Here is a 20,739-nt window from a genome sequence, read left to right on the forward strand (position 1 = left end):
CACATGGATTCGATTTTCTCAGATCTGTTTCAGGCCTCATTCATATGAGGAAATAAATCTGATATGAATCAGTTACATGCATTTATATCTGTTAATCGTTTTACGTCATTGAAAAAGAGATGGCAAATGACGTCAACTCAGGTGGACACCAACACATGACTTTTTAAAACTTTTTTCATATTTGGTAATTCAAAGTGCTTTACATAGAAGAAATTAAAATAATCAAAATAAATAAGACTAATTAAAACTAATTAAAACCTTAAAGACGGTGCTGTTTGGCGTCCATTGCAAATAGTGCAGTTTTTACTTCTTTTTCGGCCTAAGCTTTTCGGGTCAGTACGTCTACCTTTGTTTGTTTTGCTATATACCGTAAATGCAGATATTGGATAGGGGTCACTTTTAAAAGATGCAAGCTGGTAAAAAATACTAATAATCTGAATCAACAAATAGGAATTGGGCATCTAGACAGTGTAATTGCAGCTTTAATTATTATTATTATTTTTTTATCTAAATGTCTTTTCTCATGTATATCCAGTGTTTTATCAGTTTGCATGTGTAGAAAGTGTGTGTCTGAATAAGCTAAACTTATTCTTCTTCCCATCATACCCAAGTTGACGTATCCTGCGCAACATTGGACTTGACTCTCTCAACCTCTACGTAAAGAAGCCAGAGAACTTGTGGGTGGATTTCGGCTTAGATTACGGTGCCACTCCCCAGCGCTTTGCATTCGAATGCCATGCAGAGACTGAGCGGATTGGGCTGAAATGTAGCTGGTCGTCTTTGCTCTGCGTGAGTGATGAGCAGTAGAATAGACAGGCTGTCACAGCACACCTGTAGGCCTGGCAGCCGAGTCCATCACCGGGCTGAGCCTTCACAGAGATTAAAAACACTGCATCCATTAGGCCCCATGTCAGCCGTCATTATTCTATAAAGAAGCGATTTTGTCACATCTCCATTCTTCAGGCCGCTATCCACACGCAGATGAATAAGCAGGACGTTCCATCTCCAAACACGGCTCACTTTTGACAGGAACACAACCATTTGTGATGCCGTCTCCCCAGCACTTCACACATCCATTGGGAAGGAAGCATCAAATAAGTCTTAATGCAATGATCCCGCAGTCCATCACCTGATGGGACTCAAAGTTTTCCAGCCATATTTATTCTCGGAAATGTACGTTTTGTCCTAGAGCTGCCAATCAAACGGGCTCACAATTTATTCTGCCGTGTGCATTTATCTGACAGCCCTTTGTTTTCTACAGTGTTCAACTGTGATTCAATTTTACACATTCTGCCTTGTAGTTTGACAGCTGTCGTTTGACAGGAACACAGGCCTCATTGCGGACAGCTTAAGAATAACAAATTCAGTCTGGAAATATTCAGCGCAAAGGGTGTCAAATGAGTTTTTAAAGGCTTAAAACATTTAAAATTGATGGATGAACACTTTAAGGTGCCACTGTTGGTGCATTTCGAACTGCATGTGTTTTTAAAGTTGTGTATTTGACTCAAGGAAGCCAGGCTTTGGGGTGAAGGTGAACACAATAATGAAAATTATGTCGTCATTTATTCGCCCTCATGTCGTATGTTTCAAGTTTCGTCCGTAGAAGACAAAAGAAGCCGTTCAGCAGAAAGTAGGGCTGGCTAATAAATATCGATTTCTCGATATTAATTGATTCTCATTTTTACGAACCAATATCGATTCTTAAATCTCAAGAATCAATTATTCATCCTGTTTCATTTGAATGAATGGAACATTGTATCGCATCCAAAAATCGCAATAATCTTTGTCCTTTGTTACTATTGATATGAAACAAAGTCTCAAATATCAAATTACGTCCATTTTCTTTAGAAATTCTTTAGAAAAGATAAATAACGTTTTGGCACTATGGCGTGAGATCGCTCTGGCGCAGATCAAGAGAAGCAGCAGCACTGATCCCTCTTCCGGCTTAAAAATACCAGTTACAGTGCGAAATAAACATGAATGAGCATCTGAATGTGTGTTAAAAGATAGAGTAGAACTTATCGAAATCCGTATCATGTCACATTGATTCGCTCAATCAGCGTTTCAACCGTGGGAAGACATCAGTTAAACAGCTTGTAATCAATGTCATGTTGTCATATTTACCTCAGAAAACCCACATAAACTCGTTAGTCAGCTAGAAAAAATAACTCTAGAGAGGAGCATTTTGCTAAATATTTACACCATATTACATATGCATTATAATCTTAAAGTTCTTCAATATTTAATGCATATATTTGAATAAATCTGGCAAGTTTTTATGACAGTCACCATTTAAATGTTTATATTTCATATAATCTTCTTATTATAAAATAAATAAAAGTATAATTTAAGTGTTTGTATAGCTACAAAACAGTTAATTATTACCTTCATATTAGGATTTTCTCACATATTTCCTTGAGAAAATTTGCCATTTATTGTAATGATATCCAAAATAATCAATATTGAATTGAATCGAATCGGAATCGAAATCGGATTGAATTGCAAGCTTGTGAATCGAAATCGAATCGAATTGTGAAATTTGTGTCCATACCCAGCCCTTAGCAGAAAGGGTTTTAAAATGAATGGTGACAGTGACCAAAAATTACAAAAAGCACCAGTGGGAACATTCTGCTAAACATCTCCTTTTTTGTTCTAGAGAGACTTGGAATGGGATTTGAAATGACATGGTGAGTGAATGATGCCTTATTTTATCTTTTTTTTTTTTTTTATTAAGATACCAATGAATGTTTTTGGCCAAACAAACTGTCCATTAGGATGAATGTTGGCTTTGTTGAAAGTTTTCTTTTTCCATTATATATTCAAAAATACTGTCATTCACAGACCACAATGTGTCATTTTCCAGATTTCATTATTTTCAATCTTATTCCTTTCAGGAAAAAGTGTGCAATTTTGATAGGGAACGTTTAAATTACCTTGATGTCTCGCCACTTTGCCTTTTGAAAACGAAAAATTGTAACCAGTTAAAATTCATCATAGTCCCACGATCGATGAATTCTTTTGTGTGGCATCATATTTATGCTTCACCGTCTTGTCTGTGAGAAAGAAACAGACTGAGATTATTTATTTCCTGTTTGTTTGAAGTGAAATAACAAAACATGAGACAAGGTTAAGCTGATGAATTCAGTGATGAGTTGCATCAGTGATGACACTGATGTTTGACGTGTGCAAAGATGTTCAAAATTCTGCTCTCCTTCATCCTGTTTTGATATGCTACATTGTAGTATTCTAGGCTGGTGACAGTGTAAATGAAAGTGGAGATCTGTTTGGCATCTAAAAACATAATTGTTTGATTATTAAATCATTTTTGTTTCAATAATCACGTTTGTCTATGGAGTCAAGAATTTAATTCTAAATGAATTCTGTCACAAACAGAAATGCACTGCTATCATGATTCATAGACATGATTCAAACAGGTAAAACGTGAAATTTTTTTTTGCCACTTCTTGCACACAAAGTTGCAGGGCAATCAAAACCTTATATCTTCAACATTTTCTCACCTTTGTGTTTGCACTTTCATTCAACTGAAGCTTTAAGACACGAATGTACGCTGTGAAACCTTTTGTTTCTCGTAACGTGAAATCTGAGACCTGGCACAACCCCTTTATCTTCATGTGCGTCAGGGACCTGTGGAAGGAAATGGAGGGCTTAACATTTATAATACACTTAAATCTGCTCCATACTCAAAAGGTTTGATTTCAATAACAATAATGCTTTCAGACTATTATACTGAGGATATTTCAGATGTGGAAAAAGTCATGCCAAAACCATGTTTTGAATAAATTAATAGTTTTAAATCTACTCCAGAACATACTCAATGGCTAAACCTGCTTCCTTAATGTGTAAAAATAATCCTCTGGATGACAAATTTGACTATTTGTACAATAGAACACTCTTGGATTTATATGGCTTAATATTTCTGATAGTTTGCACAGATATGCTGCATTCCGAATAAAAATGAAAACGAATTAAAGTAATTGAGGAAAGCAAAACTAGCAGATGGAGGCTCAGAATATTCAGTATGGGACTACTGGGAAATCAAAACATGCCAATTTGAGTGAGAGGATACTCTCAAATAGGGCAACTAACAAGGGGTTTGATACCGCAACTCCCCAAAGCGGCTTCAAATGGAGATTGAGATTATTGTGCAAACACTGCATATTTCAGTCCTTTCCCCTTCTTGTTTCGTTTCCCCTCAAGCCCCCTGTGTCCACACGTATAATCACTCAGTAATTGAGCTGAAAAGAGTAAATCTTTGATTCCCACTAGAAATTGGGCATTTATTTCTAAGTCTGAAAACCCCATGAAATGCTTGGAGAGTGCTTGTGTGAACGGGAAAAAAAAATGCAAATCTGCTTAAACTGTGTCTATCTGCCGATGTTTCACTCCGCTCTGCAGGTACTCACAATGTCGCAGTTGTCATGATTGCTGTAATTTACATAGAATACGTACAGGGACTGCACCAAGATCCTCTGGGGGGGAAAAAAAAAGAGAGGAAGAGCTGGATCAATGCTACAGAATCGGTCCTGAGAAGCCAGATATACAGGCTTTATGGGAAAAGCGTTAAATCCACAAGTTCTTTGCCCATTTTGGCTCCAGTGAGAGTTTCCTGTTTACTGGCAGGTTTTGTGTCTGGAAACATCTCTCATTTACATACAGCACAGAAAAGGTGCTGCATTCAAAGAACAACAAAAGCAAACATGGACAATGAACTTCAGAATATTTCAACTCTGAAGAAAGCAACAACAACAAAAAGAAAAGTCCACAAAGTGGACTTCATTTCAAGTTAATTGCCGATTGTAGGAAGCAGAAAAACACACGAATGACCAAATGGAGAACAACATTAATCAAGAAATGCTTCAGTATTTATTTTACAATTAAGGGACAAAAACATTTTTTTTCTTTTTTAATTAAGGGAGTTGATGGGACTTTTCACAATGGCATGATAAAACATTGAAATGTACTGCATTTCATGTTTTGCATTGCTTGGTTCCCCCTTATACACCATGCATCAACAGCGATGCAACTCCTTCAGTCAATTCATATTTACCACATCAGAGAACTTAGTTCAACTAAAGGATGAATCGTGGTTCTACAGCACATATACTGCATATACATCTCTGTACATATTATTTCCTTTTTGTTTACTATATATAAAATGACAATATAAAAGAATGCACACCATACAAACAATGTTGAGCTGCGGCAATTGGCAAGATATGATGATGGAAATTTACACATCTTGGCTGATCATTTAAATATATGTGCTGTATATAAGATTTCAATTAAGTCTTTACAGGTTGAAACCAAAGCGAAACCATAGAAAGAGAAATAGTGGTACCAAAGCATACGTTTCGAATCGCTACTGTATAAAATGATACTTAACAAAAAAAAAAGATTAAAAACAAAGAAATGCCTTTGAAAAACCAAAGTTTATAATCATAGGCAGTCTGTCAAAATCTTCAATATCCTTCAAGGTTTAGAAGACTCAACAAAATCTACAATTCATTTTTTTCACTTCAAAGGGTTGCAGTTTGATTTATGTCAAGCCAATATCTGAAAATCGGAGCTTAAATTAACAAAATAGCTCTTTCTCATTTTATACATATTCTCATAACATTCAACACCACAGAGTGCTTTAATGAAGTCAGTCTTTTTTGATGTATAGTAAGTGTACAACGCAACTCATTCTATTCAGAAGTTCTTTTGCCATTTTGTTTTAGACCATGCCCATGGATACCATGTTTGTTTCATTCCCAATTCAACAGAGTACAAATTGTAAATTCTGTTTGAATATGTAGTCACTCAGAGAGAAAATAACGTAAAAAAACATGCACATAACCGACACGTATCAGATAAATACAGTACAAAGCAAGAGATAGAAATCAAGAGACTGACAAACGAGGGGAAAAGAAAACAAAAAACAAAATAGATCATGGTCCAATCGGGCAGTTTCACGACAGAATTTGGACTGATTTTGAAGGCTCAGTTCAGGCGCAGTGCAGTACAGTGATGTAGTGCAATGATTCTCAATCCAGTCACTTCACTGCCACCAGCCTGCTTTCCTTAGGCTTTTTCTAACTTTTCCAGCTCAGTAACAAAGATCAGATGGTCCTCCGGTGACTTTCCGTGCGTTTTGCTGAGGTGCAGTTTCACTGCGTGCTTGCTGACAAAAGTCCTATTGCACAGTTTGCACTGAAATATGGAATTAGAGTCCTCCTCCGTTAAGCCAAGGGCACTGAATGTCTTGTCTGTGATCATTTTTGTGACTGCTTGCTGGTCTCTTATGAGTTCTATTGATAATTTTGAGAGGTCTTTCAAGCTAAAGCCCAAGTGGGACTCTAAGTGGTTAATGTATGCGGAGGGAGTTCTGAACTGGGAGGCACAGTCACTACACAGGAACAGTGGCTGGCCCGAGTCTATGTTCTTCAGAAACTTGGTTCCACCTGTCCGCCTGAGTTGGTACTTGACGTTTGCCAACCAGTGGGAGATGGTGGTCATGGAGAGACCTGTAAACTTACAAATATGTACACGCTCCTGAGGACCTAGGTCTGTAATGATGTATTTTCCATCAGGGGTTTCTCGGAGGCTGGACGCAAACTGAGCCTGAAGAATCAACAGATGTTGCGGGTTCCAGTTTGATTGCCTGCCTTTTCTCTTCTGAATGGGTGAAAGGTCCTCCAGCCCATCCTCGAAAGCACAGCCATCTGCATCGGACTTTTCGGATATAGAGGAAGGGGTTGACGACTTTGGCGTCAGGCGACCCGTGAGGTTCTTCACCATGTCAGAGATGTCCATTAGAGCATTCTCCCGGAGAGGAGATGAGACTGATTCAGTCAGCGTTGACAAGATGGGTCGGGTGCTGTTTGTGATGCTGCTGTTGCTGAGAACAGTGGATGAACAATTGTTTGTGGTCCCATTGCCACTTTTGGACTTCGTCAAGTCCATGGGTTGATCATCATTATTGTCATAATATCTGTTGATGGACTCGACTTGCTTGACCTGAGCTGGATTGTACATGGGCTTTTCCATCATGTTGTTGCTGATCTTGTACAGCATTGCTAGTGGGTCCAGGAGTGGACTGACTGTTTTGGAGGCCTTACCCAAATGAGTGTTCATGATAGACTGCAATGCACTGAGAGGGTTGACTAAAGGCTGTTCTGGTGAATGGTCAGTGATGATTCCTAAATTATCGCAACCATTGCTGACTTGTGTTTTGAGGGCATCCGTTCCGTTCTTTACAAGATTATCTGCATGGCTCTCCTTGTATTCTCCTTCCCGAACCAGAACGTGGTCTAGGTCTTTATCTATCATTCCATTCTTTGTTGGCTTGCTAATGTCACCTGATCTTGGCAAGTCCTTTCGGTCTTTGAGGACCGGAGAGGGCAATTCAGCAGGGAGATGTTTGGAAACACGTTCAATTGATTTTTCATCACGGTCCTTTTTTGAAGGGATTTTTCCTGTTACTTTCTCCACTAACTCTTCCATTGCTAGGACATTGCTTTTATGGTTTGGAGGTGGTGATGGGCTGCTTGGAGAATGGATTAGAGTGCTGGAGTCAGAGGTCAAAGATTTCAAGCTGCTGGCGTTGAATGTTGGTTGAATCTGGACACTCTGGACAGCGGGTATAGATGATTTCAAAGACCCTTGGAGCTGGTAAGCGGCATGAATGCTGGGATATCCACCCCAAGTGGGCGTACCGGTCTGAGCCTTACTGATTGCACTGGAGACTGTATTTTCTAATGACTTGAGAATATCTAGTCCACCTTTGGGAGACTCTTCAAGATCCTCTTCTCTTAGATATTTGTAATGGCTGTTTTTTTCAGTTTTTTCCACCTTCTCAACAGGATCCTCTTTCTCTTGCTTGATTTTTTTCTCCTCAGGTTCCTCCCATTTGTCCTCTTCCAGCTCCTTTCTTTCATCCATGGTGGATGGGTGTATTGGTGAATCAGGTTGAGACTTGATAGTGGGAGCTGGTAGACGTGTTGTTGTGGGTGGAAGAGGAATGGATTGGATTTTCTCTTCCACCACAGGGTCAAACACCAATTGTTTGCCTTTTTTAGAGGCAGAGTTTGTGACTTTGAGAAAATGTCCGGTCACCATCATATGGGCTGTCAACTGTTGCAAGGTGTCATGGGAACTCCCGCACTCCATACACTTTAGAATTTGAGCTTTTCGGGCCTCAAACTGCCAGGTATAACTTGCACCATTTTGGTAGCCATAGCGGTTATTAGCTGTGACATATGGGTTGGAAATCTTCTGATCTTTGGTGGGCGCAGTCTCTGCCAATGGAATGCCAGGGGTGCTGGAGATTGACTCAGGTGAGCAAGGAGACAACAGGTCTTGGAACGCCCTCTTTTTGGTGGAGTGGACCAGCTTTGAGGCAAGAGCTGGCATTGGTTCTTTGAGAGGCACTTTCTGGTAATGTTTAGTTTTGATCATGTGGACACTCAAGTCCTGTAGGGATTCAAACGAGTGGCCACAATACATGCATTTCAGAACTTTCTGAGCATCTTCTTTGCCCTCCATCTCCATTAAGGATCGCTTCCGTGGCTTGGACCATTTCTTGCCCCTGTCCTCCTCTTTGTCCTTGTTATCATCACGGTAATGGCCTGTTTCGTTCATGTGCACTGTGAGACCTACAAGCGTGTCGTAGGCTGCACTACAGTCCTTGCATCTGAACTTGCTGGCACCCGTAAACACAGGCCCATACAGCTTATTGTTTTGCCGGTACAGCTGCACTGTGCTGAAGAGACTTGGTTCAGGCATGAGGTGGTAGGGTGTATGCTGTAAGGTTTTAGCAAGTGCTGCTTGATGCCAGTCATATGCAACACCCCCACTGTTAGCACCATTGATGTTTCCATTGTTGGCATTGTTTAATGTGGTGGCTTTTGTAGAATTGTTGCTTGGCGTCACATTTGTCTTTGTGCTAGCACTAGCATTGCTGCTGCTGCTAGCTCCGCTGCTTGTAATATTACTTGCATGGCTGTTCACAATGCTATTGTTCCCCTTGTGGCTGCTTGGAGTACTGTTAGTGCTACTAGCACTAACCTGCTTGCTTTTCATAATGTCCTTTGTAATACTCGACCAGGAAGCATCTGAAATCAGGTTTGCATAGACGGCTTTCATCTGCGCCAGGCTGTCCTGCAATGATAGTCCGGCATCTGTCTCCAAGTCTTCAACCTCCTCTTTATCCTGGCCCTCTTTGGAGGAGGTGCTTTTGAAGTCAGCCAGGTGATCGCTGGTGTCGCTGAGGGGCGAGGCGTACCCGGCATCTGGGTTGGTGCCATTACTGAGGGGAGAATTCTGGTAGCTTAGCGGTTCACGCCCATCATCTTCTTCATTGCACAGGTACTCTGCGTCCTGACCGTCTAAGGAGAGCCCGTCGTCCTGCAGGTGCTCCTCATCGATCTTAGCTGCCTTAAGCTCGTCTTCCGGCACATAGGCTGAGAAAACAAAACAAGAGGGGGTGGGGGGAAGAGATGATGAGTCAAAAGCTCACAAAATGTGCATCTTTAACATGGATTGTTGAACAAGTAAATTCACTTTTACATTTTTGTTTCTTCAAATGAATTGGGTGAAGGAAAATGTATCATTGCATGTGCGCGTGTGTCTGTATGCCTACATGATGATCCTAAAGAGATTTTTTTGTCAATAGTCCTGGCAGAGGACGCTGGTTTGCAATTATAAAGTGGCAAACATCCATATCTTGACTATGATAGATAGCCCCCTTCACTGCTGAGACTAACAAAGCTATCCTGTGTAACAGCTCAGCAAGGGTAAAGAGGGCAGAGGAGAGTCCTCTAAAGAAAAAATTAGGTATCTAGAAAAATGTATCTAGAAAAAAAAAAACAGAAAAGAAACCTGGTAATATCATGGATTTAAAAAATGTATAGTATTACGAATATTGTAATGAAAGCAAAATATATTATTTCAAAATGTAAAAAAGACGCATCCATTTACAACCAATACTACAAAATGACCCTGGTTTACAAATATTTTATTCTTAAATATTAACCCCATATAGACTACTCTCTCTTGCTCTTTCTTGTCCTCCTTTCCCCTGTAGTTAGAGGGCACAGACTGTGTGTGACATTGATCCAGTTCTCTAATGCACTAGCCAAGCTAGACTCCTCTGAGTGTGAGATTGCGTCTAAGTTATTGCCAGGGATGCAGCGCGGGGTGCAGCTTGCCTCAATGCTGTTGGCAGAGGCGATGGAAGTTCTCGCAGCGAGTCATGCTAAAATGCAAGTGGAAATGGCATGTCATGTTGTCATGGTCCATGCTGTACTAACTCTCAGGGAGTCAAGAGTGTATGCAGCCACAGGGGAAAAAGAGAGAGTGAAATAAAAGACAAGAGGATACATGACCATCTTTAATGCACCTTCCTTCTAGTGATAAATATATTACATTTCAGGAATATTCTAGCATTGACTGATAACCAAATCTGCTTGGGTGATTAGCAGGATTTGTTTTTGTGTTAGTTTCAAATTTGTCAAGATTTTTTGTTTGCAAATGTTAAATATTAAAAGTGTTTAATTAGAACAATTAGAGTCCAATTTATGTTCTAGGTAATGAAGCAAAAATAATGCCTAAATAATTGCTTGAAAACGTGCATTTAAGAGATAGGCCTAGTTTATTCAAAAATTCTTTAAAAGTATCTATGTTGCTCCAAATCTTTATGACTTTGTTGCAGAACACAAAATTTGATTTTGAAAAAAAAAAAAAAAAAAGCAATGAAAGTCAAAGTGGTCCAGCTTTGTTTTGGAACCCATTAGATTTCATTATTTGGACAACAATATTTTCTTTTGCTTGTAAGTCACATGTTAGAAACAACATGATGTAGAATAAATCATGAAAGATTTGTAATTTTTGGGTGAACTATCATTTTAGGAAAAGTAAATAGTGTCATTTTGGATGTAATGTTTATATGTTTATTTGTACTTTATTGGCCACCCTGGACTCTAAACATTGGCATCGATGTTTTCCTCTCTTGTCGATATTTTGACCAAAAGGGATTGATAAGAACCAGTTAATGCATTGATTTTTAGTGAAAACAGCATCGAGCCACGAGTGCATGTTTCAGAAATACACATTCATGGTTATTTGTGAAAACACAGCTATTTTTGCTCTGCATATTACTGCTAAGTGCACATTTATTTCTAAAGGTAAAAAGAGGATACTGAAAATTGTTGCCTACGCCACACACTAGAAAATGCTTATTTTCCTCAGCTAAATGTGTGGTAATAAGATGTACTGTCAGATGTATTACATTAGGGGAAAGGAACAGAACAATAATGTTCACAAATGTAAGGTTTCATGTTCCAGCCACAAAAAGCTCCTTCACTCTATTGTGTGCCGACAGAGCTATGACAGAAAAAAACGGAGTGATAGCCCACTGTCGGCACCCACAGCTGCAAGACAAAAAGAGCGAGAGAGGGAGAGAGAGAATGCTACTCATTTAATTCGCTTAATGAAAAGAGAATAAAGGTCCATGAGACCAAGTGCTTAATGAGGAGCGGTAGGATAAAATTCCTGTTTCATCAGCTGTTTCGATCTGCGGTGGGAGATAAACAAAATGAGCTCTCCGTCATCGAAACACATCAAAGTACCTCTTTCGAGCATGCTTTTGTGTGTGTGTGTGTGCGCGTGCAAGCATCTTCACAGCATGTCCAGCTTAAAAAAAAAGCCTCCTGTTCACTTTGTGAGTGGTATTCTTACTATCAGCCATTTTGAACACAACACGAGAAGAAAAGCCACAACAACAGCCCGCACAACTGTGAAGGCAATGGGAAGAGACAGGGCAGGAAAAGAGGGGAGCAGTAGAGGAGATGGGAGTAAAGAGAAGAAAAAGAGACAGGCAGCGCTTGAAGAGTTGTTCCTTTATCTCAGCGAGCCACCAGGAGATGTCTGTCCGAGATGCCAAGATCCGTCTCGGTGGTTGAAGCAGATGCGCTGTCAGCTTCAAACGGCGTGCAGCTGAGCACACGTAATCAGAACGGACTCCGTACCTGATGTTTGTAAGGTGCCATTTACAGCTGTGTGGAGGAAGCTGTAGGGGCGTGAACAGCTGGGAACGTGGTGTATGTGGTGTTCCGTTACTGGGATATTCTTAAACGACGCCTTCTAATCCAGAGGAATCACTGATTCCACCTCAAGCTCTCCGACGGATTTCAATCCGTCAATTCCTCGGAGAAATCAAGTAGGCGGCGTAAAGCGAAAGGGATTTGGTGAAATAAACATTACGAACTGTCAAATAAATCACTTATCCAAATATCGCTTAAAAAAGAAATGTTCACGCCGCAACACGGTTCAGTGGATTGAAGCCCTGATAATTCCCTCAAGTCACTGCAGCATTTAAGACAGCTTATCACATTAAAACAAAGAGAGAAGTTTTTCATCTTTGCTGTAATTACAGAGAGAGTGATCGAGGGGCAGAGAGAGAGAGAAAGAGAGAAAAGTGAGACGGGGGGCGAAGAAGAAAGCCAGAACGAGAGGGCTTTTTTCGCAAAGAGATGGGCAGAACCTGACACTAAATCGAGCGCGTCTTCTCAGCCCCTGACACCGCGTGGCATCTGACAGGCATGCGCGTTGGCATGTCACTGTCCTTGCATCAAGCCGTCAAACACGACTTGGCAATTTTTTGCCATCTGCGTCAAAAAAAAAAGGAACCCGCCAGACGACGGCAACGACAGCTCACACTTAATAACCCAATCAGAAGTTTGACTGCTGACATCTCTTATCGGGGGCCTGCTTTTAAACATCACGCCGAACAATAAGAGAGGGATTAAGAGGAGAGGAGGGGGGGGAGGGGCTTGTTGTGTTTGTCAGTCAAAAATAAGCCTGCATTGTACTGTCGGGAGAAAACGACACATATAAGTTGTTAAGAATACACACAATTAAGCGAATCAATAGTTTCTATAAAAAGAAGATGCTTTTGATGCGGAGGAGAAAGAGTTTGATTTACTGAGTGAAGAAGGCACTTTCCACGGATGCCATACAAAACAAGGCTTGAAACTCTTGCCATTTTGTTTTCTATGAGGTTTCAAATCTTATACACATGCATGCACTTACATACATGTATATAAAACACACACAATTCATTTACAGTTATTTAGATATAAATTATAAATGTACGTGTCTATTTACACACACATCTACACGCACACATACATATTCATTACACACACAGTCTATTGAATACAATAAAAAAAATAATAAAAAAAACGTAAGTTGACACCAGCTATGTTTTAGCAAATCATTTAAACTATGACAAGAATGATTCCATCTAATTAATATTCATGTAGAATGTGCACCCTTCCCATCCCAAACAGTTTTAAGATCGGTCTTACACCCACCCATGTGCTTGCGTGTGTTCTTTCAAACACAACACACCAAAATGGAGACTCGAAAACAAAGGTGTGTATGTTCATGAGTGCCCACCAACATCTAAAACGATCAGCCAGAGCACCAGGGCCTTGTGCTTGTGTGCATGTATGAGGTGTGCGATATGTGAGGTGTGTGTGTGTGTATGTGTGTTGTGCAGGAGAGCGTGGCCATCTGTGTCCAGAGTGGAGCTGTCACTGTGGCTGCTGAGATCTCACTGATTTTAGACAGGTGACACAGCAACGGGACATGAGCAGGGCATACACACACACGCACACGAGCAGAGCTCACCGTCTGAGCCAACAAAGATCAGCCGCAGAGTGAACCTTCTTGCTATAGACACCCATGACACCACACATACAAACACAGCCAGTGCCAGCTCTTAGAAACACCACCCACATACGAGCACTCGAGCGTTAAGATTCACGTACAGTTTCCCAACAAACAGCAGAGAATTAGCAAGCCGTGACTCTAGACAAGATTGAATGGTTTCTACAAGCGAAACTCTGAAAATGTACATTACACCTCTATTTATTACAACAGGAAGTGAGACAGACTAGATTCGAACCCAAATTTCCCAGATGCGCCCCAGAGCACAATGCAAACCACTAAAATAGAACTGACCCCCACACTGAGCCTGTTTTGAACCGAATTGAGCTGGATGATCAAACTTTTGCAAAGCTGCTTCATAGCTGAGTCAACTTGGCTTCGTATTTGACGAATTTTGCAACATACATGGTTATTGAATCGAATCGACACTGAACTCACTATCAACTCCTGTTCAGCTGATTATAGTTCAATTGATCTTTTTTCATAATTGATGGACTTTACAGTTATTGAACTGATTTGAGCTGAAAAAATGCTTTTATTCTTTTTAGAGCTGCTTTACAGCAAATGTCTTATATTTGATGACTTTTGCATTTTGCATTTTCCTGTTTATTACTGTAATGGCTGCTTTTACAATCTCTATAAAGTACTTATGTTGCCTAAAACATTGGCTATGGAGGCAGCTTGCAACATTTTGGAACAGAGTGATTTTGGCGGCCAAAAACATCTGCTGTTCTTCAAAAACCCATCCTTTCCACCGCTTCCAAGCAGTTCGCATGACAAAACCAGGTCTGTCTGATTGGGCTGGCTGGTGCACTTGAGAAGTGTCAGGCCTAAGTGTTCAAACTTGAAGAGGGGAACGAGAACGCTCGCAGACAGAGCGCAGATGCCGATGGCCTCTCCTTCCTCGACTGTCACTGTGCGGCCCACCGTCGCCTCCTCCTCCTTATTTATTTATTTTATCGAGGAGGAGAGGGGGCAATCACTACAGTCATTTGCACTACTAATGTCCAATTCTGCCTTCCCTCAGTCGGCTGATTTAGCCGGTCAGAGTGGTTTTGGAGTGTGCAGAGGAAAGCCGCGCCGTTTACCCGACATTTTAATGGGAAAACTGGCAAGTCTTATTTGGCTGGCCGATGTGGTTTGTCACTGGGTCTCCATTACATGCCACTCAACTTTGATGCCTTTGGACAGGGCTGATCAAACCATGTCTTTTGACCTACGCAGCACGCTGAAGGCAGACAGGGAGAGAGAGAGAGAGATGGAGAGAGAAAGAGAAAAGGAGGAGGGGGGCAGGACACTGAAGGCTGTAAATAAAATGACATTATTATTTCCTCTGTCCTATCATGTAGAAAAGCCAATTATGGTAATGCTCTGCATGTCAGTGAGAATGCAGCAATCTCTCTCTCTTTCCCTCTCCCCCTTTTCCAGGGCAGTTAAAACAAGGCTTCGGTAGCATGATGCTGTCTGCCCCAGTCCACTTATGGCCTGCTGCAATCTGGCAGGGCTGTCTGTGGAACTGGCAATGGAAACGGCACTGTTTCTAGAAATTAATGCAAAGTGTGTGTTACAACGTATCACAACTACTGAGGGGAAAACAGTAAACAGTACACAATATGCTTTGTAGTGATTTGTAGTTTCTCAGACAAGTTAAAAGAGTCCAAAATGAACATTTCGTAAATGCGAAAACTGAGATAAATAAAAACATTTCTTACCAGTGATGAAACGGCATATTACATATATTTACCACAAAAGGTTTCAGTGCTTTCTCTTAAATTATTGCAGAAATTATTGCGCATTACTGACAAACTATGCAGGTCATTATGTAACTTGCATCCTCATACAGGTTTCTAATATTTTCATTTGGTGGCATAATGCAGAAATGATTCAACAAAGTAAAACATTTTAGGCATCTTAAGACAGTAAATTGGTAAATTATTAACTGAGGTAAAGGTCAGGAGTGACGACAGATGTTTTCATTATTTGGGAGTCGAATCTCTCACATCACTTCTTCAGTGAAGGTCAGACTATCATTTTTACAATTCAATTTAAACCATGTACTATGGTGCCGTTCCATGTAAGCAACTTTGTTTCAATTCATCTTCAATGCCAATTCTTACTCCCATTTATCGCTTGGCAGTTGTTCATTTTGGACCCTGCCTGTAAACCTTTTTTGCATTCACTTTCTTCATTCCGTTTATTCAGAACTGTGAATAATGATCGTTGTTTCTATTCTGTGGACACACGTTGATTGATGGCTGCTGTTCAAAGTAATAAGGGCACCGTGGAGATGGACAGGTTTCTGAGGGGGCTTTGGCTTGTAGATCTGACCCCCACCCTCCCTCTCTCTCCCTCTAGCCCAATGTGAACCTACGAGAGGAGAAAAGCCTTCACATTTTTCACCATCTTACACACAATCGTCCTCTTTGAGGACTTCCTTTGTGCTCTGTCTCCGGGCTTTTTTGGCCCTTTTCTCAGCGAGACACATCTAACTTTATTACAGACTAAACAAAAGAAGGCTTTGAAGTGCAGACGGGCGTTTTACACGGACCCTGCCCACCTCTCCGTATCCACTGACAGTGATTTGTGCTCCTGCGGACACTCTAGAGTAGGCTCTCTGAATTAATATCTGCTTTGCCTCTTTAAGCATCTCTTGTAAAAGGCTGGCCCAGCCCCCTCCCACCATCCTCCGTGTGGAATAGGCCACCATATGGCGGAATAGCTTTAGGCCCCTGAAGAACTGGTGTGGCATTCCATTCTGCGCTCCAAATCCATCTTTTTGCTTTAGATGCTTCTGGACGAGTATGGATGGAGGTATACAAGTAGGGCAACAGAGCGCTCTATTAAAAATTGTGAGAATTACATTAAATAATCAGATAACTGTGAACTGACTGATATATGCATCATTACTTCAGATTACATTAAATAGATAATTTTTAAATTTATATTTTTTTATAGTTATTTAGATCTATAAAATACATTTAATGCTTGGAATTTCAATATTTTAAAATACTTGAGCATGAAGTATATTTAAAAACAGAATATATTGAACAATATGTTTTTTAAGATCATGGACTATTAAAATTGATAAAAATGTAATTTTACTAATGCTTTCTGTATCCCTTTCAATTTTAAAAAAAATGGTTTTGTTAAGTAAATGAACAAACTAAAATACTACTGTGTAAATGCTTTCACCTCACCTTGCACTGACACACTATATCACCACTCACGCGCTAACACACACAGACGCGCACACACGCTCCAATGTCAAGTCCATACTTATGCAAAGTGCGGCCTACTTTGTCATTTAATTTTTAAAAACCCTAAGGTCGTATAACACACTTTCCCTGTCATTTGCAAGTACATTAACTCGGTGGCCATGCGACAGCCAAATTATGCTAATGGGCTGCTAAAATGGGTCATATAGACAGTGCGTTTTACATTAGCTTCAAACAATAGGGAGGGAAGAGCAAAGCAGAGGTGACAGCAGCACCGGGGGAGTGAGACGGGGTCTGTCTCCTTTAGCCGCCGTTACGTCCTCATTCAGAGAAGCCTGTGAATGGACATCTCATGGCTGCACAAACCACAACAAGGCGCGCACGTCCTGTCATCACCAAAGACTGCGGAACGGTGATATCAAAATGCTTGCTGAATAATGAAAGGGCTCAATTAACGAATTATTAACAGCAATTTACTTTACTTGGGTAATACACCCTGCAAGAGTATTCAGAGGTCACACTTATTTTAAAGGAGAAGCGCAAGTGCAAAGCTAACGTTCACTCAGCTACTTAAATATAACATGAATAGCTGGGCTGCTTGTAGAAACAGAAGCAGAAAAGAACTGAGAAGTTTACGTTTATTTAACACTTGACCCTTAACCCGAGATAAAACAAAATTACAACTGCCTGAAAAAGTAGGTAGCATAAACTAGCACGAATGCTACTATAACACCTCCGCTAGGCCAGAGATTTAAAAAAAAAAAAAAAAACTCACTTTTTTTTTGTCAATAAAACAACACACTTTAAAAATGAAAAAAATTCTGCACACCAAGGCTCATCTGAGTCTAATGAAGAGCCTTGTGTGCTTGAAACGTTACCTGTATGCAAATCCATTATTATATTTTTGGAGCCTTGGTGTGTCAATTTTTTCTGTTTTTTATTTCCTTTGTCAAGCATGTGTGTGTGCTTTGGTTCCATTGTTGTAAAGAACAAAATGTGGAAACTGAATGAAAATAATTAAATATTTTTTAAGATATTTGTCAAGATAAAAAGTTTGAAACTTTTTTTCAAACCATTTCATTCATTCAAACCAAATAATTTAGCACGTCTACAAACAGAATTCGAAATTGACCCAAAAAATTTAATTTTTCAAATAACAATCTATTTGATTTTTAAAGCTACTCAGATTAAAAAAAAAAAAAAAAACTTCATATTCACAAGATATAAGACATGACATGTCAGACATGCACAGTTATATCTTCCAGATTCTATCACTAAAATTGTTGTGGAAGTTAGAACATTGTTGAAATTGAAAAATTGCAATTAAATAAAGTGAATAACAAAATTACATTTTTGAATTGCCAAAACAAGAAACAATTAAACAAGATGAACAAACAAAGTGAAGCTACTCTAATATATCCTTTTCCCCTCAATTCATCCTAGGGGTCAGAAAAGTTCCCCTAAGTGAAGAAACATCCCAAGATGTTTCCAGTCTGACTGAAGCAGCTGTGCTGCTTGTTATTGCGCGAGCTCCACACAGTAAATTATGGTGAGCCGAGTAAACAAGTAGAGGCTAAACGAGTGCATGTTAGCTAATTAAACAGCACTCATGATTGCTGAGTAATTGAAGGTGCCTCAATCTTCACCTGAATACTTCCACAAATAATTACCTTCTTGTAATTAGCGTTGTTCATAGAGTGTTTGCGTGCGACACGCATCTGATACACACGTGTGTTTCAGACGGAATTTAAGGAAGATGTATCAAATATTTGAGTGGCTTGGAAAATTAATGAAATTGAGCTAAATTAATGTTTGTAAACAGACATTTTGTTTTATTGTAAATACATTTCATTCATGAACTAAGGTGAAAGGCTTCTCTAGTAACGAATACAACAGGCCTGATTTCCAAGGGTTTGCTTGATCCTGAAATCTGAGGGGTGAGAAGAAAAAAAAAAAAAAACCTGCATGTGCATTGCAATCAATAATGACTTCAATAAGTGATTTTCCAACCTTCCATGAAGCTGTCTCTAATAATCTCCTCAGCTGTAAAATAAACACAAATATTTCATATTGTTTGTTTATCCTCAATCTCCTGCTGCTTGTTCCTGCATTGCAGTGCTTTTTTTCATGTTTCAATATATTTCTTGCTTTGTCTGTCTTTTTTTCCTAATCCAGGTTTGGTCATAGAGGTTGGCGAGCCATCGTGCCGTCAGGCGCAGTCAATAAATCACCTTTTGCCGTTGTCATAGAGGAGCAGCCCAGCCGTGAGACAATGGCCATTATATCCTAAGCACTGCAGTCTCGTCCCCATCTGGCCCTTTATGGGGAAAACCACTCTTTCGGTTGAAAAAAAAAAAAAAAAAAAAGCGCTTGCGTTTGGTCATGCAGGTTCAAAAGCTTCACTAATCCTGAGCTAAACCTGAAGGTTTGGAGTCCAAACACACAGAGTCTGTATTTTGCGCCTCCCCTACGCCGTGCTCTCGCTGAGAAACAGATAACACGCCATCCACCCTGGTGCTTAGAGACACAACAATGTCAGAACAGACAGAGAACCCCCATGCGGAGGGAGCTACGAAGGAAATATAGAGAGAGAGAGGGAGAGAGAGAGAGAGAATAAGAAAACGAGGATGAAGGAAAGAATGGTTTCTTTTTTTGTCTCTTTAAATCCCCCAGCACAGTCTCTCCACTAGGCCATCACCTGAGCCGAGTACCTGACAGAAAATTCGCCAGCCCAAACACACACAGCAGCTGCTCCCATTGCCTAGCAACTACCAGTTGATAGATGATCCTAAATATGGATAATTACCATAAATCAGGCTGCTCGGAAAGAGAAAAGATGAAAAACAGTAGAGCCTCCAGTACGAACGCTGTGCGACCCTCATCAACACGCTGTCTTTCTCGTCGCTTCCCTCATACTCTTCCTCCCTCATTCCTGTCAGACCGCCGAGAGCTTTGGTTCTAGAAGACAACTTTACCCCTCGAAGGCCTCAGACGTCAGCACCAATCACCATTGAAGAAACATGAGCATGTAAACACAAACTTTACATTGGAGCCATGGCCAAGTGGTTCTCATATCAGAAATTTGAATCTTACTTGTGATGTTTCTAACCCTGTTACCCTATTATTTATAAAAGTAGAAATATATATATATATATATTAGCAGGGATGGATACACGTGTTTGTTGGTGGTGTGCTATTTATCATGAGCTAAAGACTTCCTGTCAAATCTGAGACTGAAATGCAGCTGTTTGGTGAGAGGTGGGTTGTTTGTAATCTAATCTGGAGTGAATCAGAGGAAAACCAGCCATGAAGCAAGGGTCCGTTCAGCACCTGGGAGTGCGGCGAGGAGAGCGTCCAGCAATCGCTCAGTGTGATACGTTCCGAACTCTGAGGAGTAAAATATGACTGCAGCAAAGTACAAACAGGGTTTGATAGCAGATCATAGATTAAGGTCTAAACCATAACAAAAGTGATTGCGATGAGAGCACTTTGTCGAAAAAGTTTCTTGAAAGAAGACACTTCTGATGAATGGCCGTAATCAACATGTGACTACAGAAAATAATTCATGTTTAAAAAAAAAACCTACAGGCTGAATCCCGGGAAGCAGGACAAAGAAAACAGTGAGAGAGGGAGGGAAAAGAAGATGGTCAGCTGAAAGAAAGAAAGACCGAAAGAAATAAAATAGAGCAATAAAGAGAAAGAGAATGGCAAGACGTCACACAGAGGGACAAGAAAAAGTGAAAAAGGACAAAAAGCACCTATTCTCTCAGGCCGTGACCTCACCAGTTCA

The 20,739-nt window shown here is 40.2% G+C and overlaps 1 protein-coding gene across 1 annotated transcript in view; it reads right to left on the minus strand.

The window, feature by feature from the left end:
* Positions 1–4,861: 4,861 nt before the first annotated feature.
* tshz1 (teashirt zinc finger homeobox 1) overlaps positions 4,862–20,739 on the minus strand; it is a 34,635-nt gene continuing 18,757 nt past the window's right edge. The window contains exon 2 of the mRNA XM_039678602.2: positions 4,862–9,464. Within this exon, the coding sequence (XP_039534536.2) occupies positions 6,085–9,464 (3,380 nt within the window). The 3' untranslated portion in view covers positions 4,862–6,084. The remainder of the gene's footprint in view (positions 9,465–20,739) is intronic.

This window comes from Pimephales promelas, chromosome 18 (genome assembly GCF_988280905.1).
Source record: "Pimephales promelas chromosome 18, fPimPro1.hap1.1, whole genome shotgun sequence".
Lineage (NCBI taxonomy): Eukaryota > Metazoa > Chordata > Actinopteri > Cypriniformes > Leuciscidae > Pimephales > Pimephales promelas.